Raw genomic sequence first — 25,829 nt, 5'->3', positions numbered from 1 at the left:
CTTTAAACATGCTAAGTATCTTAACAATTTAAATCATTTCTCATTGTGTATTTATTTCTCTTAGACTTATTTCTCTAATACTTATGGTTCATTTACATTAATTCTTTATCACTGTATGTACTGTTTTAGATAAATCTTGGATTCCTGGAAACATCTATTGCACAAACCAGTTCCAGTATTAATTCACAGTCTCAAATATTTTACATATTGCAAATCAACATATCAGTGACAGTCAATATTTAGAAGATTTTCATAAGTCAGGCCGAGGGTTTTCAAGTGCGAGGATGTTATGTTTCTGACCTTATACTTACCTCAAGTTTTCTTTTGGGACACACATGCTTGCTTTGAACATATCATACTTGCCTCATATGAAATCAACAACAGTGATAATAATAATATTAAACCAAATAGAGCTCTGGTATTGGAATAGTAATTTTATCGGCAGATATCCAAATTCAGGTATTGGGATCGGATCAGAAGTGAAAAAATGTGGATCGGTGCATCCGTAGCTTGAGGTAGGTAGGACTGAATGTCACTGCAAGAGAACCATTGAGTATGGTGATGTTCTCAACAAAATATCTTCAATCTCTGGATACTGTTTGTCATTGTGCCTTAAGATTCATTACTGGTTAGAGTTGCCTCCCTCACCATTGTGAATTGTATGCAAAAGTGGAGTGGTGTTTGAGTTCTCGAAAGTTTTCCCATTGGTTGACTTTGACCTATAAGCCTCTTCTAGGTTTGATTCCATCTTACTTACAAAGAACCAATAGACAGTATGCCTTACGGACTTGTGACATCATTTGAATGTTCCCAGAGTTTGGACTGAAATGGTGAAGTGAGCCTTCAGTTTTGCTGCTCGGAATACTTTCTGGTCTGAAAATATCAGAACTCATTTCACGTCAAGCTTTTCTTTCCATCTTATTAACTAGACAGTGAAAATCCTTTGGACAGCACCTGTGTTTTTAATTATTACTTATCTCAATTAGTGACACGGTGGTACAGTGGAAAGCACTCGTGCCTCTACAGCAAGAAGGTCCTGGGTTCGATTCAAACACCAGTCAATAGGGGTGGGACTTTTCTGTGTGGAGTTTGCATGTTCTCTCCATGTCTGCGTGGGTTCTCTTCGGGTACTCCGGCTTCCTACCACCATCCAAAGACTTGCACTGATAGGTTAATCGGTTAATCTAAAATTGTCCATAGGTGTGAATGTAAGACTGATTGATTGTTCGTCTCTATATGTCAGCCCTGCGATAAACTGGCAACATGTCCAGGGTGTACCCTGCCCCCACCTACAAGTAGCTGGGATAGGCTCCAGCGACCCCCACAACCCTAGTGAGGATACAGCGGGTTCAGATAAATGAATGAATGAATGATCATTTGAATATTCCCAGAGTTTGGACTGAAGTGGTGAAGCGAGCCTTCAGTTTTGCTGCCCTCTCTGCCTGGAATACCTTCTGATCTTACACTTTAATAATTTGTCAAATTGTTTGTATTTCTTAAATCGTCTCTTTTAAGTTAACGCTATAACCAACTATAATCAGACTCAGTCTTATTGTCATTCAAACAATGTGACATGATAAAAACAAAACACAGTCCCCCAGGTCTCAGTGTAGATAGATAACTTTATTGCCATTCAGGACACATGTAAAAGACAGTGCACTAGAACGAAATTTCATTGTGTTGACTCTCGAAAACGCAATTAAGAAAATAAATACAGTTTAAGAAAAGCAATAGAGTTATTAAGAAAATAAAAAGTTATACAGTACAGGTGTATGCAGCATATATAGGATTAAAATAATAAATAAAATAAATAAGACCAAAATAGAGTAGAATAGAATTAAAAACTACTGTATACCTTAATCTATTGAACTTGCATTTATCATGGCGTCTGCTGCTGACCTCTTGGACAGGTCATCTTTGTAAAAGAGATCTCGATCTCAATGGGACTTCATCTGGTTAAATAAAGGTTGAATAAATAATTAAATAAGAGAACAGTAAATGCTTGTGCAGAATGTGTTTTGTCTGTCAGCAGTGTGGTTATTGTCCTTCAAAACCATTTCTTTGAAACCCTAACTGAATGACAAACAGGACTGGCAGAAAATTCTAAACAGCCCAAAACACAGGGGGAAGGGTATTTAAGGGAGACTTTGGAATGGGTCAGGATTAATTTGGAAGAAGAGACAGAGAGAGACAGCGAATAGCCATACATGCACTCTGCATCCAGACTGTGTCCATCAGTTAAACAGGGACCTTTTGATAGGAAGCCACAGAGGCCAAGCAGAGCCCAAACACTGCTCCCTCTGTTCGGCTCTTGAGACTCTGGAGGAAAGGCGCTCTGATTTGGAAGCCTGACGATAAGACGCAGTGAACGTCATTTATTCATTCCAGCTGACTCTCCTGCCATGGCCACAAATAGTCTGACCTGCCATGTTTTTCAAGGTTGACACACAGACACAGTTATGCACTGACATTTATTATCTTTAAACTTTGCCAGTTTTGGGGGAGAAAAATGTCAAGTGATTTTGTCAGAGTGAAAGGCAGAAAAAGTTATTTTCAGTGGAGGAACAGCCTCCAAAGGCAGGTTTCAGTACATATTTTTCAGACTGACACTTCTAGGGGATGTTGAGTGAAGTCCTCCAGGCTTAAACAGTCTCTCAAATGAAATGTCCAAATGAAAAAAACAGGAGAGTGGATTTAATTAACACCAACACAGGGCAAATAGCCAAAGATATCTAAGCCCTGAAAATGGTCTGCACCATTACTCAATGCTTCCTCAACTGAAAAATGTGATTCACTACAAACACAACAGTCTACAGTCAAAGTATTAGAGCCAATTGCACCGTGATTCAGCCTTTTCCCCTTCTCCATCCATCTTTGTAGTCTCGAAGTTGTCAGGAAATACTGCTGTATTTCTAACTAATTGTACTAAAAGGTGATACAATAAGAACAAGGTGGTATCATCAGTTTGGGTAACTTTCCATATCAATTTTAACTAACCAGTTTGATGTGAGCTGAGTTATGCTTGTTTTCCTTGCCCTTCAAATATTTTTGTTTTTAATTTGTAGAACCTGGGGCAGCACGGTCATGCAGTGGTTAGCAATTTGTTGTTCAGGTATAAATAGTATTTTTGTAACAGTGTGCAAAGGTTTTAGTAGAAAAAGGGGGATGTAGATGAGAATGACCCATGGGTTAACTGTGATGCTACAATGCATCAAATGGCAACTTTCAAGTTTAATATTGAACACAATAAGAATCACAATATGTTGTTTATTTTAGTTGTACATATTCTTGTTCTTAGTGTTTTAGTATTCTCACTGCTCATTTTGATGGGTTAAAAATTCAATGCATCAAATTCAATTACTACTCAAATGAATAACTTCAAATTCCATTTACGAAACAGTAGTTGAAAACTGACAGCAGTATTTTTTTAAAAATTAAAAACAAAACAAAACACAATTTTAACAACACAGACATAATGCAACTCATCATTATGTAGGCCTATAAAACCCTGACAAAAAAGCATCTTGATACTTCTTTTTTATGTATTTTGTTATGTTTCTTTGTTTAAAAACGGGGAACTGTGAAATAACTATCAGTGGAAGCAATAGGTGAAGCATAGTTACCATTTTTACTCAGTACTGGTATAATGCATTCCAGGACAGGTTGTCAGTATGAATGTTTACTATTGTAAATGTCTGTTTTACTGTAGGATGATTTGTATTTGGGTAACAATGAAATCATGCTCACTGATTTTCATCCTTCACCCTTGTCACCTACCTATTCCTTCTCTGTTCGTCTTATCTTATGTTTCCCTTTGCTTCCATCCTCTCCCCAGGGGTGTGGAGCCCTATGACCCCCCTACCACAGTATTGGTCCAGAGACACGAGCCTCACGATGTATCCACCATCCTCAGCAGCACAGACTTCTTCCAGAGTGAACAGAACCTCAAACTGATCCAGGAACAAGTGGATAGCTTCCAGCTCAGAGATAAATACATGTTCGCCACCACCACAAGGGTGAGTGATGATGAACTTTACTAAAAATTCATGTGGGGTTCAAATAATAAAATCAATTATCGCTTTATTTTTATCCCATTTAGGTGTTGTCATGTCGTTCTCATGCAGGTGTTTCTTCCTAGTTCAATTCTTGCCTAGTATTTAGCAAACTGTGTCCCAAAACAGATTGAAGCTTTTCTTTATCAAAAGGTTAAAGGTTTACTCACATCCCGGCAGGAAACTTCACTCTTTGCATTAACATTAGCATTACCATCTAGCATTAGCACATAGCACATATTAAGAGCAGTGAGCTGCCACATACGGCCTTCTGGGACAAAAAGGGCCTTCAATGGCAGGGCTGTCTGTCTGTCCATCTGTCTACACCCGTAACTCAAAAAACAAAAGCACCTTTTGACTTGAAATGTTTATGTAAGTTTTGTGTGTCCCCTGTTTCAGCCCTCCTATAGCATATGGTCCAGATCCAGACTCTCAGATTATTTAAAGCATTCTTCATCATTGGGAGAACGGGCATATTTGGACATGGATGTGATTTTCTCAGAGGTGAAAACTGTCACTGCTTTCATTTAATTTCTAATCAATTTCTATTACCCACCATTTTGATAGGTGTCGCTCACCTCAGTTGTGAACCTAGTAATTTCAGATTTGATTTTTGCTCTCATTGTTCATTCCTTTTTCAAATCAGACCTGTTAATACTGTTCTGAAAGTAGATCTATCTGTACAGACACTGACATCACATCCACTCCATCACAAACAACTTCAAAATAATTGAGGACTGAAGCATGAATCCACATCCCGGAATGTGTTTTAAAGGTCAGTGAATAGCTTGAGTGTATTTGCAACATAGTGTAGTTATTCAGTGTGATGGAAGTGGGCGAGAGTCTGTAGTCTCTGATTATTGTGTTGACTAGAGATCGACCGATATGGGTTTTTCAGGGCTGATACCGATTATTAGTAGTTAGAGGAGGCCGATAACCGATATTTGGAGCCGATATTCATTTGCAGTAAAAGTGTAAAAATTGGCATGAAAAATTTTGAATAATGCAAACACTGAACTTCGTTTAAATGCCTAAAGCATGTTTATTTAATCAAACAAATAGAAAATAATAGCTCCAGAAGTGCATGGATTTCCTAGACTCAGAAGCATCTCTTATAAAGTTGAATAAAAGCTTAAATAAATAGCTCCCTTAAATTTTTCCACAGTAAATAAAGTAAAATTTAAATATAACTGTAATGACTTATCTTTGTATTAAGTTCAAACACAACAAAAATACAGGGAGACTCTTGTAAACTCTTGGGCCACATGCTGACATCTGCTCAACTCATCATGCTTCATTTATTACAGCATTTGGGAAGCCTTAAGTTGATTTCATGATTAAATTTTATATTTTACCATGCGATAGCAGGGACCCTGTCATTCCAAACTATGTTGCTACATTATTAATGATTAATATGACAAAAGCTACATAAAAAAGTATAATAGTTGCTATGAGTGCCATTAAACTCCTGACAGAACACAAACAGCCTTTAGGGCTTTAATGAGCACACACAGGATTTAAAATGTTCCACCATGTTCAGATAAATCACTTCTGAATTTGACTCCCTCATCTTCACTTTAATTTTCAGATCATAGGACTAGAACACTCACAGCAACATTAGTAGTTGTGAGTTGTAGAGTTCTTCATGTGACTTTAACGCAAACACACACTATTACATTACATACCAACACAGTCTCATCCCAAATAGTCAGAAATTGACGCATGCGGTCAGAGCCCCAGAGCGGCACTATTTGACGCGGGGGGTACTCCTTCCACGTCGAAATCCGACGCGGAAGGAGTACACATCGCAGAGAGGCGAAGTTTTCTGGTGTGAGAAGCTCCGGAGATAAAACATGTGTCAAAGGTAAACGCAGAAAACTCTTGTGAAACTGTACTAAACATCCCTGTGCTCTACATCTCACAACTACTACTAGTGTTTCAGAAGAACGTCAGAGCAGAGTAAACATTAGCGGCAGCTCTGCTAACTCAGATTACCTCCTGACATGTCTGAGAATTAGACTGCTGATAATATGGAGATGGAAACAGTCTATGATAGAAAAGCATGTGTTTGGGATTAAGAGAGAGCGCCTAAAAAACTCAGTTCACTTGTTTTAGGGAAGCACACTGAGGTGAAGTCTGATGAGCTTTTACCAGAACATTAGTTCATCAGTCTGGCTCTAAACGCTCTATGTATTAGTAATGGAGAAAATGTATAGGACGCAGTCTCATCCCAAATCAGTCCCAGTCTGTGTGTGTGAGGACAGCTTCCACGTCAACCAATCAGAGGGCGCAGAGTGGATAGTGCAGGAGAGAGAGAGAGAGAGAGAGAGAGAGAGGCGCGGCTGCATCTGAGCCGAAATAACCCAGTTTTAAATTGATTTCTCAATATCGGCCCATCGGATGAAAAAAAGGCCGATACCGGTATACGTCAAATTCCCAAATATCGGCGCCGATAATCGGCCCGGCTGATAATCAGTCAACCTCTAGTGTTAACACATAACATATTTTAAAGCTTACTGAATATATTTCTTTTAAGATCAAATGTTTTATTATGTACAGTATATCTGAATAGTTTTTTCAGTCATGATTGTGCCGTACATAACATCCCTGAAGTTACATCTTACTTCTTATTGCTTATTTAAGTCTTTTTGGAAACTGCAACCTTTCCACAGAAGTGTAGTATTTCCTGCTGATCCGACCATGTACAGGCTCACATTTTTAAAACCTATTTGTAAGCCCGTACTGTAACACATCATTAAGCAGGGTGCAGAGAAACCGGCTTTCACCTCAGCATAATGTGCTGAGTGTAACAGACGTTAGATCAATATTTGGCTCGTAACAAAGCTGTATGTTTGTCATTGTTAGTCTCCAGTGTTGGGTGTAGTGGAAACCGCAGTTAGTCAGCAGACAGACAGCGGAACAGATGGGGAACATGATTTGGATCTCATCTCCTCCCTTTTTTTCGCAGGACAGATTTGCTCTCCTTGGTGTCACACGTTGGCTTTGGCGTGAGCCGATGCCTGCCTGGAGCTGTGGTGTTGTAGAAACAGTTGATTGTAATGAGACGTCTGCTGTGAGGGATTTGTCTGATCTGATAATTGATATCAGATGGTTCATCTAAGTTAATGCTTCAAATCAGCAGGGAAGCTGTCCCTGCCATTATTAACTCACCAGCTTCTCATTTTAGATATTTTCCACCTCATTCAAATATTTTTTTTAGTTGACATTGATACTGTACGAGATGGGGACAATCTGTAATGTGCAATAGCATTGTACAATCTTATGATGATGTAACTTAAGGAAAATAAATCGGTATTGGTGTGTGGATATTAAAGCTGCGGGAGACTTTCGTGACCAATTTTTCATCAAATCTGTGAAACCCCAGTCATAGCTTAAGTATCATGAATCCACAAGTCTTTCTGTGATTACTCACCTGAATCTCTTGCATCATGGTGAACAACTTCGAAGTGTACTCCACCATAAACAAACCATTTGTTTACAAACAGAGCCGGTAAGTAACTCGGGTATCTTCGGAATTTTGTCGCGACGTGCATTGTGGGAAGCGGAGGTTCGCGCAGCCGCCTGGCAGTGGCAGCAGCAACAAACATGACGCGGAAATGGCAGGAGCTCCGCTTCCCTCTATGCATATCCCTCCAGCTGTTTCCACGTTTCAGCTGTTTCCACGTTGTGTTTGTTGTAGCAATATGATATCATATGGTTTCAGTGCCGCTGCCAGGTGGCAGCACGAAACTTCCGCTTCTCACAATGCACGTCGCGACAAAATTCTGAAGTTGCCCGAATGAAATACCGGCTCTGTTTGTAAACAAATGGTTGATTTTTGGTGGAGTACACTTTAAAATTGTTCACCGTTAGGGAAGAGATTCAGGTGAGTAATCACAGAAAGACTGACAGATTTGCGATACTTCGGCTATGACTGGGGTTTTACAGAGTTGATGAAAAATTGGTCACAAAAGTCTCCCACACCTTTAACTACAAGGGGCGTATACACAACCTGGGCAAAAAAAAGTCCTGTATTTAACTTAGCAAATAGGTTGATGTGTTTTAGCTGCAGCAATTTTAACTCTTAAGTGATGCAGTAGTTTCTCATTTCTTAAATGGTTTCTTAAACAGTTTGATAGAGAACATAAGGATTGGACTGCTTTTCAATGGATAAAGGTCATGTGATCTGATGAGTCCAGATTGACCCTATTCTAGAGTGATGGGTGCATCAGGGTTAGAAGAGAGGTGGATGAAGTGATTACCCATCGTGCCTAGTGCCTACAGTACCAGCCTGTGGGGGCCGTGTTATGATCTGGGATTTATTCAGGGAATAAATGTTGTGACAGTGCATAGCCTTATTGGAACAGTGCTAAAGTTGTTACTTGTAATGGTGTTTGGTCAGTCTGTGTTCAGTGATAACATAGACCCTAAATAGTGAATTACCTGTTCCCATTGAATAAACAAATAAAATAAATGATTGCACATATTACCCACCCAAAATTTTAATTACACATTTTAACCTTAACAAATTTAAGGGTGATATCCTCAGCTCACTATAAAACTCTCCTTTTAAATGCAACAAAAACAACAAATAATATTAGCACAACAACCTATATGTAATGAAATATAATTGATCGTCACTGTGTCCTCAGCCAAATTAAGAGAACTGGCTTCTGTTATTTCTCGAGTCCGTTGGCATTTATGAATAAAATAATTTTCTGATATTTATCTACCTTGTAAGAATTCTCACCATAATGTCATATAAAATATGCAGGGATTGGAATGACAATGCGGTTTTCATCCTGGTCGCGGAATGCTGGACCAGCTCTATACTCTCCATCGGGTGCTCAAGGGTTCATGGGAGTTCGCCCAACCAGTCCACGTGTGTTTTGTGGATTTGGAGAAGGCGTTCGACCGTGTCCCTTGTGATATCCTGTGGGGGGTGTTTCGGGAGTATGGGGTCCAGGGCCCTCTGTTAAGGGCAGTCCGGTCCTTGTATGACCGAAGCAGGAGCCTGGTTCGCATTGCCGGCAGTAAGTCAGACCTGTTCCAGGTGCATGTTGGACTCCGGCAGGGCTGCCCTTTGTTACCGGTTCTGTTCATAATTTTTATGGATAGAATTTCTAGGCGCAGCCAGGGGCCGGAGGGGGTCCGGTTTGGGGACCACAGGATTTCGTCTCTGCTTTTTGCAGATGACGTTGTCCTGTTGGCCTCATCGAACCTGGACCTTCAGCGTGCCCTGGGGCAGTTTGCAGCCGAGTGTGAAGCAAGCGGGATGAGGATCAGCACCTCCAAATCCGAGGCCATGGTTCTCGACCGGAAAAAGGTGGTTTGCCCTCTCCGGGTCGGTGGGGAGTCTTTGCCCCAAGTGGAGGAGTTCAAGTATCTTGGGGTCTTGTTCACGAGTGAGGGAAGAATGGAGTGTGAGATTGACAGACGGATCAGTGCAGCGTCTGCAGTGATGCAGTCGCTGTACCGGTCTGTCGTGGTGAAGAAGGAGCTGAGCCGAGAGGCTAAGCTCTTGATTTACCGGTTAATCTACCTTCCGACCCTCATCTATGGTCATGAGCTTTGGGTCATGACCGAAAGGACAAGATCCCGGATACAAGCAGTCGAAATGAGTTTCCTCCGCAGGGTGGCTGGGCGCACCCTTAGGGACAGGGTGAGGAGCTCAGTCACCAGGGAGGAGCTTGGAGTAGAGCCGCTGCTCCTCCGCGTCGAGAGGGGCCAGCTGAGGTGGCTCGGGCATCTGTTTCGGATGCCTCCTGGATGCCTCCCTGGGGAGGTGTTCCGGGCATGTCCCGCCGGGAGGAGACCTCGGGGAAGACCCAGGACACACTGGAGAGACTATGTCTCTCGGCTGGCCTGGGAACGCCTCGGGGTCCCCCCAGAAGAGCTGGAGGAGGTGTCTGGGGAGAGGGAAGTCTGGGCATCCCTGATTAGACTGTTACCCCCGCGACCCGGCCCTGGATAAAGCGGTGGATAATGAATGAATGAATGAATGAATGGAATAACAATCAATCAATCAGTCAGTCAGTCAGTCAGTCAAATATTATTATTTATTTATATAGTGCCACATCATAACAAAAGTAATCTCATGACACTTTCATAACCTTTAGAGCTGGTCTAAGCCAGAATCTTAATAAGCCAATTGAGAGACACCCAACAGAATCCAAATCCATTAATAATGTGATAGTAACATTATCTATGTCTGTTTTAATATTCACATACATTTGGTTGTAATTATCGCTGTATCATCCTCTTTAGCTGTGCTGTCATGCAGCTGCATGATGCATATGGTGCACTTCATTGTGTACACAGCAAACAGCGGGTGTTTAACATGTGCTTAATGAAGTCAAAATAACAGAGCAGTCTTAATCATTCCCAGTGGTTTATGTGGTCAAGAATGAGGAGTAAAGCTCATTCCCAATCACCAGTGTGGCCCAGCTCAGATTCACTGTGTAATTCTCTACAATGTTGTGAGGCTAACAGCTCTGTTGTGGTTTTGTGTAGTGCTGTAAATGTGATGGAAAAAGCATATGCAACAAGATAAAGGCAGGTTCGCATCAGATGTAGTTAGTGCAGAAACACTATATACAGCAGAGAAAAAAGGATGTGATAAATCAAGTGCATTATCACTGGCTCTCAGAAGCAGGAAGTTACAGCAAATAGGCATCACAACTGTCAAGGATTTTCTCAAGAACAGCTTCAGCTCCCCATAAATGATGTAACCACAGTCAGTTATTGTAGTTTCAAATGATGAGAAGGACCCTGTGTGAGGAGGAGGATCAGATCTGTTTGACACAGTGCAGGTGTTAGTCAGATATTGGAGGGATTAGGTCAGTATATAGGTGTTGTCTCAGAGTTTCACACTATTTGCTATTTGAGGTAAAATGATAAATCCATATCAGTTTCTCCCTGCACACAACCACTATGCTAACTTATAACAAATGCTCAAGATTGAAAAAGAAATCATTCTCAAATTAGTTTGCGACCTAATACTGATTCCATCTGGGATGCCCTGACACGAAAAAGACAGGAAGGCTTTGAGGGTGAAACACTATTAGCATCATTTGGCCTGTTTGTTTGGGTTATCTTCCTGCAGTCTTCCCCCGGGACTGTAATTTCTACGGCAATTCATCAGTGCTGAGTGTAATGAAGGAAGCCAGAGGGGAAACACTACAGAGTACTGATTTATAGATAAGCCTGGGGATTGTTTATATGTTGAGTTTCAAGTTCAGAGATAGAAATATGAGAAATGGTTATTGATGACCATAACTGATGTTTGAAATGGTACTTCTGTTCAATCTCATCAACATAGAAACCACGAGAGGGAGTCATGACTTCTTTGTCATTTGGTATTTGTGGAAAATTGTATTTATGATTTTGCAGGTGTATCCTTATTGTATGTAATTTCTCTGTATTACCCTAAATAAGCAAAAAGCTTACCTTGCAGAAAACAAATTAATGTAACTTTGAACAATAGTTTGCATTAAAACACAAATAGGACCTATACAAGAAAAAAGCTAATTGTATAGACTGATTGGACTGAAAGTGAAGTGAATTTCCTCTTTGCTTTACCACAGTTCTTTTGCTGTATTTGCTAAAGCCAGAGGTCAACACCAACAATGCAGGAATTAGCAGGTTAGCAGTCATCTGTCCATTGAATGGGCTTTATGTTAATGTTTCCTCAAGACTCATGCAGACAGTCTTTGCATGTATGAGGTCAGGCCCTGCAAATGTATTCCATTCCTAAGTTTTAGAGATTGTTGTAGAGATTTTCTAAAAAGGTGTAGATTAGGAGTAACAGAAGAACACGCTGTACCCTGTTCTAAACATTTTGGTGAAGCATTTCCAGTCGGATGTTGGTGAATCACACACAGCAGGCAGCGCCTCAGTCTGAGGAGCCAGACTTGGCTCGTAGTTGACCCGTCTGGGACCTCACTGCCTGTTGGAGCTCAGACTAGGAATAGGAATTGTGAATCAGTTCTTTTTGAGAACCAGTTCCCACTAGCTCAATTCCTTGGAATCGTTTGCCTGCCTGTTTAACGATTCTGCTTATCAATTCCACCTTCATTGCACATGCATGATGACATCACAAGTGCCCTGCATTGTTTTGGTTTAGAACGTAGCCAGCATGGCGTCCAGGCAGAAACGCTCCAAAGTATGGGTATATTTCACGCAAAAAGATGACACCAGGTCCACTTGAAATGCTTGCAAAGCTTCCATTTCTTCAAAGGGGTGAAATACCTCCAATATGCTCAAACTTTTGTTCACACAGCATGCAGTTCATTTGCAGGAATGTCACGTATTTGATACCCTACTTAGTGACGCATGTGAGTTTAGTGGCAGAGTGAACACCAGTGTCTCATCCGGGCCCGGTTCTAAAGGGGAGCAACAAATGTCCTGCCCTCTCAAATAAAAGCTTCCGAAGGTAGGGGAAAAGAAAATGAGGTGCACAACAGTGGGAGACATAATGGAATTAGTAAAGTGTCTTAAGTTTCACTTTGTATGGTCATATAGTCAGGGTTTGGCTTGACAGGAAGATATGCCATACTGTGGCCTGTTTAGCGGCAAAGAATAAAAAACATCAGGGACTTATAAAGTCCTGATACCTGTCATATAAATGACCACTTATAGATAATGTACATTTCCAAGTATGTTAGTTTCGTCACATTATTGTTCTTACTTACTTTTCTGACTTCAGTTACTGCAGGTGTATATGAGTTAATGTTTTAGCGAAGCTATATTTTGTAGTACGACATACACAGATATTTCAGACTAAAAGCATTGTTAAGAAATGTAACTGTCCACTGAAATGTAAGTGCTTTAGCTTTAAACGAAAATGGAAAGTGTTGACATTGCATAAGCAGTTTAATGTAATGTCAACCAGAAAAACAGGTTCAGATTAACACAAGACTACACAACTTAAATATGAAGTTATACTGCTCACACAGAAGACATCAGATGTAAAAGTTCACCTCATAAGATAAACCTGTGTCTGTAAAAATAAAATCTGTTTGCCTTTCAGGTAATTAAAAGCCCCAGTCACTGTTTGGGCAAATATGGTGCCTGGGTCTTATCTGCATGGCAATGAAATGCAACAAGAAACACAGTCGGTTCACCGTAACTAATGTGCAAAGAAACTATGGTATGCCTTAAAACTGACCTATTGCTCCTCACCAAGTTATCTATGACAGCTTCCAGGTCATTGGTTATTAAAAGAATAAATCTTCTATTCCAGTCTTTGTTACTTTCTCTCCTCTTCTGTCTTTGGGTTGCACTAATAGGATTAGAATAATGGAATATCACAAGTGCTTTTGGCAGTGCCAAGCTGCTTAAGCTAATTAAAGACCCAGAAATGGAGAGTTTTATCTAACAATAGGGATCCTGAGAAATAGAGTGCTAATAAGACCTTAAAGATGCTAGCCTGTGGTCTCATTGAGGAGACCCAGGGAAGATAACTGGCTTAGCAAATGTAATGGGGATGTCGATAAGGCCCATCCCATCTATCCCCAGTTATCTGTTAGCTGTATTGCTTCTCGTTTGGATAGTAGATTGTCTAGGGAATTCTGGGGTAGAGTGAGGGAGGAAAACAGGAAGTGGAGACTGCAAGGGCAAGAATTCCTCTTCTCATTAAAGTCAGCATAATTTTTAGTGCTCTCACAACCTCTTTGTTTCTTCAAAGTTTCCTTAATCATTCACTGATGTTTCGACATGTATTTGAGTTGTTATATACTGTAGATATAGTACTGTCTCATTGAATAAAAAACAGATGTTTTCTCATGTCTGTTGCCTTAAATTCTAATCATGTAACTTAAAAACTTTAAAAACCTCTGTTCATGTTAATTATGTCTACGTGAGATTCTGAACATTAGGTTTTACGTGTCTATTAGTGAAAGAAATACAAAAATAACATAGGGTTTCTAAATCCCAGCAAATTATTTGCATTTCAATCCAGTCCACTCTATGTCAGTTCTGTTCCAGGCAATTCATTTGGGGTTTTATTGACAGTTTGGAAAAACAATGGGCCGAAGCCACAAAGAATGGATTATGACTGCTAGTTACGCAGGGGATTGCAAAGCTTCCCCACCCATAATCTACTCTGTTTCAAGGTCTGAAACATGTCTCTGATGTCCTAATCATAACAAACAATTATGTTGCTGAACATAGCTGGGATTTTGTAGAAACATTAGTATTGATGTTGTTTGGTGTCACAGCTGTGTGTGTGCCATAGTATCACTGAGCTCCAAAAAAGGCTGTGCTTTCAGGCACCTGCAACAGCATTAAAAGGAGATCAGCGAGGATATGATGGTCATTTATGTTGTGTGTTCTGCAGCTGTTACACCCCGGCGTTGTGAGATATTAAGGTGAAGTGTTAATGAAGAAATACCTGTTTTTATATACAAGTACCTGACACTCTGAGATAACACACACACACACACACACACACACTGACCTGATCCCTTCAATATCTGACTGGAGATTGTGTCCTTGACATCATCAAAAAGTAAGTAAGTAAATAAGTTTTATTTATAGTTATTAAGTCCATATAGATGTCTATAAATGAATGAATTCTGGACTTATTTAAGTGACCTGACCATCACATTCACATGTCCATATTATGAAGCATCAGATAGTATAGTTGTGAGTTTATGAGACTAAAACAAATTCATCATATCATTGTTCAATGTTGTTCAAACACATTTTATGATTTAAAACTGATTTTAAATTAATCAGAAACAAAGCTTATGTTAGTTTTTAAAAGCCAAGTCAAAGCCACAGGACCTTCCTTTAATCACCACTTCTCATGGCCATCAAATTGAGTGTGTATCCGAGTACAGATAACTAGGTATTTTAGTTGATGACTCACTGTTTTTCACCCCTCGCATACAGCAACGTGTAATGAGACTAAAACTAAAATTTTTTTTTTTTTTTTAATTGTATTTGATTTTATTTTTTTTTCAGGATAAAATCTTGCCTTTCTTTTGAGGCTAAGAAGAGACTTGTTGCTGCCACTTTTATGTCTGTGGTGGATTATGGGGATATTATTTATATGAATGCATCATTTCAGTGTTTACATGCCCTTCATACTGTTCATCACAATGCTCTGAATTTTATAACTGACCTCAGAGCTCGGACTCATCATTGTCTTTTATACACTCAAGTTGGATGGGCAGATCTTTATACACGCAGATTAAAACACTGGTATTCTTTTATCTATAAATGTATTTTAGGTCTGCTTCCATCATATTTGTGGGTCTACATCTGTTGGAATGACTTAAATAACTACAGTCTGTGGTCCCAGGATCTGCTATATCTATGAGTTCCAAAAGTCAGAACAGAACTGGGAAAGAAGTCTTTCAAACTTTCTGCTCTCACTGCCTGGAACAATTTACAGAAGGAGATTAAACTGGAGGAACTGATCTACTTAAATACATTCAGTCATTCTAAAGCAATAGGAAAAGGATAACTCTGGATGTAGATGTTTTTCCTAATTGATTAATCAGGTTCTGCTTTGAGTTGCTTTGAAGGACCATTGTAGTATACTTTTAGTACCTTTTTAAATTGTTGATGATGTTTTATATGTATGTTCTCAGTTAAGTGTTTTATGTACTGTTTTAGAAGTGACTTTTATTATGTTTTTTGTATATTTTTAATGTGGCTGTATGGCTGTGATTTCCATTTTGTGTAACTTCTGCTGTTGCTGTCTTGGCCAGGACACTCTTGAAAAAGAGATTTTTAATCTCAATGAGCTTTTTTCCTGGTTAAATGAAGGTAAAAAAAAATTAAATTATCTGTTTTAAACAAAAATACAATACTGAGGAGATATGTCTGGGTCTTGAATTAAGATAAGACATATTTTTTTAAGCATCTGCCAGCAGTCATTGGCAGCCATCTTTGTCTCTGGAGTTTCGCATCTGTGAAAACAGGAGTGAGTTTGAGTGTGGGTATGGATAGAAAAAAACATTACCTTTCAACCATTCTCTCTGAATTTACAACCATTCAACAGTCTTCAAGAGGTCCAAGAACATTCTAACTACTCTCAATGAAAACAGGCTGGTCTGATGCCTTGATAGACTGAAAACACAGGAAACTGTTTTTCAGTCATGTCGTGTTGCACGTAGAGTTAGCATAATAAAGAACAGAAACGCTCAGCACAAAATAGTCTACATAGGCACCTAAGATCTATGTGAACACAGGGATTGCAGATATAAAAGAAAAGACGTGTTGCCTTTTTGCTTTGTTACAAGCATTGCCTGAGGTGCATTGGACCAGTGGGTCATGAATATGTAACAGATCCCTGGAACATGCACTTGGATAGAACACAGAGAGAGAGAGCCTTATTGGCAGAGGTGTAAAGCACGTAAAGGTCTGATCGGATTCAACCATACAGCCGTCTGGGTGGAACAAGCAGAAGAGACTTTGACTTGTGACATTTCTCAGCTTGCTTTTGTGTCAGTACAGGTAGCTCTGCTTACAACGAGCTGTCAGCTTTAAAAAAGAAGAAGCAGACACTGAACATATGCTCTTGCTCTAGGCCTTCATTAACAAATGTCACCTTGCAGCTATTGATGGTTTGGGAGTGGAGCTCTACGCCAATAAACTGCAGCATTACAAGGAAATATCAACAAGAATGCAGATAATGAAGAGCTGGGCGAACAGAAAAAAAATGAAACCTGCTCAAAGTACTAGAGATATTATTTACAGCTATAGAGCCTCTGGAACAGATACTTCATTGAGGAAGACTCCTCTTTTGGAATCTGTTTCAGTCCAGGGTAGCATTTTCTGTGCACGTAATGTGTTGTGCACAAAATTTAGATGGTTCCTTGACTACTGATTCACATCAGCAGTGATGGATGTGCCCACCTGAGTGTCCAATGTCACAACAAAGGGTGTGTCTCATTAGCATAGGAGCTATGGGTATAATGGTAGAGAAGATTCCAATTTATAGGTTTGCATATCTACTTCTGTTAAGTATTGTTGATTACCTTTGAGTGCAGTCTGACCCTCTATTCCAGTGCTGATAAATGTGGTCTCACCTCTTGGACCATGGACAGCTGGTGTCCTGCCAAAGCTTTCTGAGTGAATCTTTGCAGAATATATTTAATGGACATAAATTATATTGACAGTTCATTTTATTTAGAATTTCAGAGAACACGCACCGACCTGAATGTAAGAGATCTATTACAGTGGTTTAGTTGATACAGTATGCAGGTATACATACACCAGTGTTTTCCATTAATTGTATAAAGTGTGGTAGCTGCCATAGTCTATTTTGTCTCGCCATAGTTTTGCAACAAACCAAGAATGTAGTGGAAAGCAGAGTCTTACTCGGTCTGATAACTGATGATAAAATCAACTGAATCTCAGGCTATGACACATGGAAGGATACAAGAATCAAACAGCACCAGTGCACATTGTCTAATGGATGTATACAGTAAACCTAAGCTATTGATCTTCCTGTAGTGGTATTTATGTGAACGGGGAATAATTAGAGGGGAAGGTCTTTTTGTGATTTGATAAGAGAATAATATTATGGGGGTACGGGGCGGTGGGAACCGTACAGGGGGCGTGGTCTGCTTCAGCAAACTGAATAAGAATGAATGTGATTGGTGGATTGCTGCGCGCAGTGGGTCAGGTACCCTTGAAATTAGATGAGAACACGTTAAGTTCATTTGCCTCCAACATCGCAGGACGCGCGATGTGACTATTGCACACACATACATCATGATGACGATGCTCAAACGATATGTTGTGCAGCTCTACTATGTGCTAATGCTAATGCTAATGCTAGGGGCTGTATGTATTAGGATAGGTAAAATACAGAGGATGACTTTCCCTACAGGGCTAATAAAGTGAGCTCACCTTTAACATTTTTAACCTTTAAATTTCTAGCACAGAAGTTTTCATCTTTAAACGTATCAAACTGTGCAACAAACAGATATTGTGCTGTTTCTACGGAGCGTAAAAGAAACCGATATGTCCTTGTAGCTGAGTGTAATATACAGAAAAGATCAGGTAGATGCCATATGAAGCAAACACAGGTTGCATATGGTGAAGCCTACATTTGACACTGCAGTGACAGAGCAGTGTCCTTTGTTGAAATGAATGAGTGAGTTTTATCTTCTTTTTGAGACATTAGAAACCTTTAAGAGGCTTTGTCGGAGTGTCTGAAATGCTAATCACTGTGGATTGTGTGATATTGTGTTGAGAATGAATTGTACAATTGCATGTGTCTGCCACCCAGACTGAGCTGATCTGCATCTTGAATCAGAGTGTAGAGAAGATCACTCAGAGAGAACATGAGCACAGTGTGGAATGTGTGGCTCACTTACAGTTGCCACTGCAGTGCAATCTGAGGCGTCAGTGGAAAAATATATCATCACCATGCTGCTTATATGTGAAAATATGTAGTAGACATGCTCCAAGTTTCCTTTTTGACTCACAAAGTAAACTGACACGAAAGCTTTAATTGAAGAATTTAAGGTAAAAGATTGAAAGAAAACCATTGGTGCACTTACAAAACTTAAATGTTGATAGGAGTTGAAGCAGAAGGGTATTCTGCTTTAATGACTGTAGTTTGGCTGTGTGGCCTTTTATCAGACTGGCTACCCTACGGATCTTGTTGTCTTTTTCCATTTTCAACCTCCCATCTTCCTCTCTCCGTCTCTGTTCCATTCATTTGTCTCGATGCTGTTTCTGCTTTGCTTTCACCTCACACCACACTGCTAATGTAACCACTAAGGTAGATAAATCAAATAGACTGAAAAGAAAAGGCCAAAATGCTCTGCTGGAGACTCAGGATGTTCGGGCTCTCAGGAATGGACACACATTCTCAAGAACATAAGTCTTATGAAAACCCACACAAATATGTTAAAGTTAGGTTTGCAGTGAGCCAATGGGGTGAATTGTGGTTACTTTATGTAGCTTATATTAGAAATGTATCTGACAGCTGTGCATGATACACTGTGGCTATACTATGGACAAAAGTGTATTCTTTTTGTTTGCTATGGTGATGTAGCTATCAGTTGAATTGATCAATGAATGAATGACTCAAACTTAATTTATGTAACAACTTTCAAACAAATCAATGCAAATCAAAGTGTGTTAGAAGTGACTAACAGCATATGAATAAAGGTTGATACAAGCAACAATGAAGACATTATATAGAATTAAATGACTATTTTTTTTTTAGAATACAAAATATATTAAACAATGATAAAGGTTAAAGGTTAACTCACTTGGGGTCAGTTCAGTCTCTGCATTTTACCCATCCTAATACTCACACAGCACTTACCACCAGCATTAGCAATTAGCATTAGTTTGTAACCATAAACAGTAAAATGTTGAAAACAAAATAGGATGAAAGAAAGGATGAACGTAGGTAAGTGCAAACTATAACACATCAAATGAATGTCAAAGGAAAAAAATTCACATTTTCATTTCCTTTCACATTCTTTGGAAGTTTGTTCCAACAGCACTAAATGATGCCACACAAGTGTGGCAATTTGAAAACTACCAGTGCAGAGACATACACTGAAATATTGACTGGCACATAAGATGTTCTTTTCACCAAATGCAGTGGCAGCTATTTATCAGTTGTGTTATATTAAAGTTGTTTTTTTTTTCATGCATTTATTTGTTTGAATCTTTGATCAGTCAATGATGAAGTGATAAAGTACTGAAAGATTGAAATATAGTCGCTATATTTATATTTTGAATGAAAAGTCTTTATTTAGGCAGGGATAAATAACACAAAACAAAATATAGAAACATGAACTGTCATTGGTATTACCATTGGCTATTTGCAAATATCCCCAAACCAGTGTGAAGGCTGTCAAACAACTGAAATATGTGTTGTATTTCTCATCTTTCTCAGAGCCTGTGCTGAAGAATTTTGCATGGATTGTAGCTGATTTATTCTATTTTTTAGTAGACCGGAAAGGAGAGCATTTCAATTGTTGCCTGAGGTTGTAGCAACATCTTTGTGATGCTGTGGGAGAGGAGAGAAACAACCTCACTTGGGAGATGTTCTTAAAATGATAAAAAGCCATGATAAAAAGCCATTTTTGTGACACTCTGCATATGGAAACACCTTGAAATTCAAATGAGGGAATGTTCTTCGGTTTGGAAACCTGATAGCAGGCTTAGAGGCCCGGTTAGCTTTGGCTGCCCGATTTGTGGCTGTGCCAAAGCAGTGCCATTTACATGCTCGTGGTTGTGTAAAGTGTTGCCACTGGATGGTGGGTGGCGTGGGCTCCATACCCTATCCTTCATGGCAACAACCCTTTGACAACAGCCAAGGGGAGGCATTTTGCAAGAGAAAGTAGTCAGAAACCAGTCTACTTTATCCTGCTCTGGAGGGCTGGTTTGAGTTTGCACCCAAGTTCCATAACACATTTTGAGCCTCCTGTGTCTGGAGAGAACATGGTCACAAGTCTCAAATGTGAAACACATGAACTACCACTGAAAAAGGCTTACAAATGCATGATCTGATTTGTGTGTAAAAAAGCTCCCTGTGATTATAGATATCAGAAATATTTGTTCTCTTATTTGCAGATTTTTTTAATGTATGTGTGTGTGCACTGATCACCGGAGAAACACTGTTTGTGGTTACATTACTGTGTATTGAGGAAAACATCTTTCCCACTTTGAAATTATACATGAATCCACCAAACAGCTTGATGTCCCAGTTTTCCACCAGCACCTAAATGCAGAATGCAATTGTGGATTTCAGTGAGGCTCAGACCCTGAAAAGGCCCTCAAAATTTCATACGTATATGTAACCTGATCCATGCAGCCAGATTTAACCGTCTGTAAATGAATGCCAGTCACAAACTTTTTTCTCTTTATTTTTTTTTTCACACAGAAACTGTTTTGAAAAAGAAAATGACATGTTGTGTTAAGCTGAAGTTAAAAATCTGTACAAATATGAATATTTATTCAGGTTTTGTGGAGTGCATTCATTAAATTATTTTACATATGCTCATACTGCTTGGTATTTGTACGTGGACTGGAACATATTAGGACCACATGATATTGAAAAACCTGACATTGTGATCTCATTTTCTTTCTGTGATATGAAAAAAAACCACTGGAATTTTCACCACATGACAGATTTAGGCAATTTTGTAAATAATTGGAATCACTTTGAAACTCAATTACCTCTGTGTATCCAAGACCATTTAAGTCAGACTGACTCAATCAGATGAGACAGACTACCGTAAAATGATTGTAGATTATCTGTTTACGTCATCTTTGAGCAGGTGGGATGTATTAGACAGCAAGTGAACAATTCTTGAAGTTGATACGTTGTTAGGGAAGTCACTTTAACAAGGGCCAAATTGTGATGTTCACATGACTTGGTCCGAGAATCTCGAAAACTGCAGGTCTTGTTTGGTATTCAGGGTCTGCAATGGTTAGTACCTAGCAAAAGTAGTCCAAGTTGTTAAGCGTCTGTGGGAAAATTGCATTATTATTATTAATAACTATTCACCTTCAACCTTCAAGAATTTTTGAGATAGGATGTATGGTTGTGGATTGACAGCAGTTTGTTTGACAAGTGGTTTCTCAGTGAATTTAACACAGACACCTATGCTTCCTCCATAAAGAGCCATGTTAGAAAGTCTTCAAATGAATATTTGTAGCTCACATTTTTGGGTTTAAGCAACAAATTATATATCAAGTTGTTGGAAAAAACTCTTTCCTTTCAAATGTTTTTCACATTTTAATCTTAAAACATTTCATTTTTGATCTACAGGCCTCTAAGCCCACAGAGATCACTGCTTATTCAGTTCTGACTTTTTTTCTCTCATATTATACATTAATATGTTCACAAGACTCACCACAAGCCTCACCTGCAAGAATTTTTGAGATAGGACATAGGGTTATGGATTGACATCAGTTTGTTTTAGAGGTGGTTTCTTCGTGAATTTAACATGGACACCCATGTCTCCTCCATAAGGAGGAATGTTTATAAACAGGTTTTCATTGACTGTGTGTTTTATCTTTTCCAGAAAATTCCACAACGACACATGATAGAGGGGTGGATAAGAGATAGGCTTACTGTTAACTATTATTATCGATACATATGGATTTAGTGAATTGCCATCTTTTCAGTGTCATTTGTTTCAGACACAGATACCTCAGTTGTTTTCTTTCTTGGCTGGATCTTGTCCACAGGTTGTTAGTGGTTATCAGGTGCACCTACCATGTTTCTCCTCACCTGGATGTAATTGGTCAGTTGAAGTCTTTAAAAGGAGATTGTCCCTCCCACCTCAGTTTGCCCCACCCTCCATCCTGACCGCTGACTCCGATTTTAAATACTGTTTAAGGCCCATCTTTTTTTATCTATTTGATAGCCTTGGTGGGTGATTGTAAATTGTATTTTCAGTGTCTTTTAAGAACCCCTAAAAGGGTCCTTTATTGGTTTGACCCCTTTTCATGGTTTTGTGCAGTTTGTTTTGTTGCTTTCCCAATTTGCCACCTCTGTCCATTAGTTGTGTTTTTTTGTGTGTGCGTTTGTGAGAAATGTAACATTACATTAACCTTTTCCAAATTGTTCATGCAACTTACAGATTCTGCTGTTAACCTTATGTGATTTGTAAATTTAGGTTTTGAAAAACCTTGTCAATAATTCAGCTAATCCTTATCTTTTCTCTTTCCTGTTGTGCTGCTGCATTGTTATAGTAACATTTTTTTAATAAATAACTTGTACATACAAACACAATGTAGAACAACATAATTTTCATCCAAATATATGAGTACTTTACTTATAACCAGTCCTTTTTTGGTACTATTCCTTGCTTTTCCACCACACCTAGACACGTCCACAAATCCGTCAAGAGGCAAGCACACAGATTACATTTCCTTCAGGAAACCACTGAATGAACATGTTGATAAACTGATGGAACTGGTTATTAGGCCTGATAGAAAATGAAGCAGAAAGAATAGTGTTGATGTAGATTTTTTTCTCCTCCTGTATATAAAAACTGTAAATAATTGAAATGAAATGTAAGTGGATCTGTGTGATGTTTTAGTAAAATAATGTGGGTTTGACATTCTGTTTGTGAGGTTTTCAGCTTGTGGGATGAATTTGTGAAATGCAAAAATTACAGTGAAGATTTTAACAGGCTGAAGTGGGTTCAGAAAATGAATGAATGAATGAGTACTAACAGTCAAAGGTGTCAAACCCATCTCAGTTTAGTTTCAACATACAGACCAATAGGATCTAAAGTGGATCATAAGATAAGATAAGAAGATATGACTATGAGCAGTGTTGTCTGTCAGATGTCTCAGTAAAATGACAGCACATCCCTTTCCGCTCTGCAGGGCCTAATGACAGGTCAAAACATCATTTAACATTAATGCTGGGCTTTTAAAGGAAAGTTGGCACATTTTATTATGTTATTATACACTGTCATTATATCAAATTAATGAAATTAGTCTTATGTGATTAGAAAAAAAAACATCACAGGCAGATGATACTGAACGGTTAATGTGTGATTATAAATACATGTCTAATACTGGCCCTTTATATTCATTCAACCAATATATTAATTACATTCCAGGCAGAATGAAAAGTGGATGTGCTTACTTCTGTGTTCCACTTCAGTTTATGGCTTTCTACACTGGGCCTCCTGTGAGCTCCTCTTGCCTGATTTTTCTGTTGTTTTCATTGTTTGTGTGCCTTGCTCTCTCTCCTTCTTATTTTTCTCACTATTTCTTAATTGTCACTCTAGAGGCTGTTAAAGCCCTACACAGGGTGGTCCAACCTAATCCAAAGTAAAATAATGAAGCTACTCAGCTCTTGCAAAGTAAATTTACAGCTGGGAGAGCAGCTGGGATGAAACAGAAATGGGAAGGCTATAAGAGAGTATGTAAACTGTGAAGACAATGCAATTAGGGATACAGAGTAGAGCCTTAATAAGCACAGAGGGCTGCTTTATTCAACAGGAGGAAAGGAAATGCCTTTGTTCTCCGCTGTGAATGCAGATGAGAAGGAAAATACAGGGGCAGTATAAACAGCACCTCATTTTACAGATCTAGATTTGAGTAAATACAGGCAGACAGTCCTTCATTATCTCAGCCAAAAAAGCCTGGGTTGTAGGTTAACATAGACATTAGATGGACAGTGACTTTTAGAGCATGTTTAGCTGTCATTAGTCATCAAAAAGTACAAGTCTGGAGGAAGTACTTTATTATGCTATGAAACAGTTGTGCATTTTTAAGAAACAGTTTCTAAACATCAGTTAGAGCCACTTATTGTGTGTTATTTAGTGCTGCTTTGACACTCCAAATGTTGTCGATAAGAGACAGAACAGCTAATGAGGAAACCGACATCTGGACATTTTGATGATGAACACAATTTTTTTCCCCAAACTACTTCTCCTTATTTACTTAATATTGAGTGAAAGAAGGCACCTCTTGTCTGTCTACAGCTTTATTTTACCAGAAGTGATCCAACTTCCAAAAAAAACCCTGCTTTTCAGTTTTATTCAGTTTCATTCTTTTAACGCTTTGACATCTATGAGTTTTTAGTCGTCATGTGCATCAACTGTACAAATAAATAAAAAAGGAATGAAACTTAAACATATTATCATTACTTTGACCTTAACATGCAGGTGTAAAACAGATGCATTTCACTTTCATCAAGGTGGAAAAAAAGTTTATGGTGTGACCTTTTGGACATAGGCTTGCTAAAATTGTTTGAAAGAACATGAAAGCATGTTACAAAAAAAATATGCAGTGTTTCATTCCCCAGGATGCTCCCTCTCTGAAATCTATTGTTTGACAATGATGTGTTCCCAGTGCTGTGCAAATAGTCATTAAACAAGGTTGTTTAGTTGAACAGTCACAGTGTCACTGCTACATAATATCTGCTGCTGAAAAATGAGTGACCAGTCAGTTACAAGTCACACACACAGCTGGAGTAAATGTAATCTGCAGAATATTCCAACAGCACTTATATATTATAGCTAATCCTATCAGCTGTATGAGACTATGTGACAGTAAGTATTTATACTCAAAGCTGACTGTAAGACCACCCACAAAAAAAGAGAACATTCCATTCCTGAATACACTGTGCTGTATTCTCAGTGTGAAGATGGGATATTTGTCAAATTATATAAATGTGGCGTGTAGGGCTCCTCGATTATAAAAAAAAAAATCACGATTATTTTAGCAATAATTGAAATTACGATTATTAAAAACGATTATTTGTTAACCTTAAAGTTGTTTATTTTTTTCTTGCAAAACAATGTAAGATATACTCTTTAAATATAAATAAAGCTTTTAACCATTAAAACAAAGTATGTTCACTTTTGTACGAAACAAAAAAATCTTTGGATGCAAATAAGTGTACTGTGAATTCAAGTATGTTTCCTTTAGTAAACAAATAGTGCACTGGAATTAAACTGCTCTAGACTTGCCATAGAACTGGAGCAATGAAAAAAAAACTCACGTAAAGTGCAAATTATAAATTCAAGTATGTTCAATGTAGTATGAAACATAGTAAATTCAGTGGTGTGCCGTGAGGTTTCAGTTAGGTTAATACGGGAGTTGCAGCGTAAAGAGATTTGGAGACTGAAGATTGCATTGTGGACGAAGTTGTAGACGGAGTTTTTTTTTATGTGTTTTAGTTTTTCATAAGATTATGATAAAGGTCGCGGTGGTTAAACTTTAGATGGTTAAAAAGGTTTGCTGTGTTACCGGTCGGTGCGGACGCAACTACGAAACACTTTTTGCACGTAATGGGTTTTTGCTATTCATCAA

General features: G+C 38.8%; 1 protein-coding gene across 2 annotated transcripts in view; it reads left to right on the top strand.

The window, feature by feature from the left end:
- sorl1 (sortilin-related receptor, L(DLR class) A repeats containing) overlaps positions 1 to 25,829 on the top strand; it is a 171,000-nt gene that overhangs the window by 70,472 nt on the left and 74,699 nt on the right. For both annotated transcript variants that reach the window (XM_030151836.1, XM_030151835.1), the window contains exon 6: positions 3,836 to 4,016. In XM_030151836.1, the coding sequence (XP_030007696.1) occupies positions 3,836 to 4,016 (181 nt within the window). The remainder of the gene's footprint in view (positions 1 to 3,835; positions 4,017 to 25,829) is intronic.

The sequence above is a fragment of the Sphaeramia orbicularis genome, chromosome 13, assembly GCF_902148855.1.
Source record: "Sphaeramia orbicularis chromosome 13, fSphaOr1.1, whole genome shotgun sequence".
NCBI lineage: Eukaryota > Metazoa > Chordata > Actinopteri > Kurtiformes > Apogonidae > Sphaeramia > Sphaeramia orbicularis.
The sequence above is the reverse complement of the archived record's forward strand: the minus strand, read 5'-3'. Positions and strand labels throughout refer to the sequence as shown.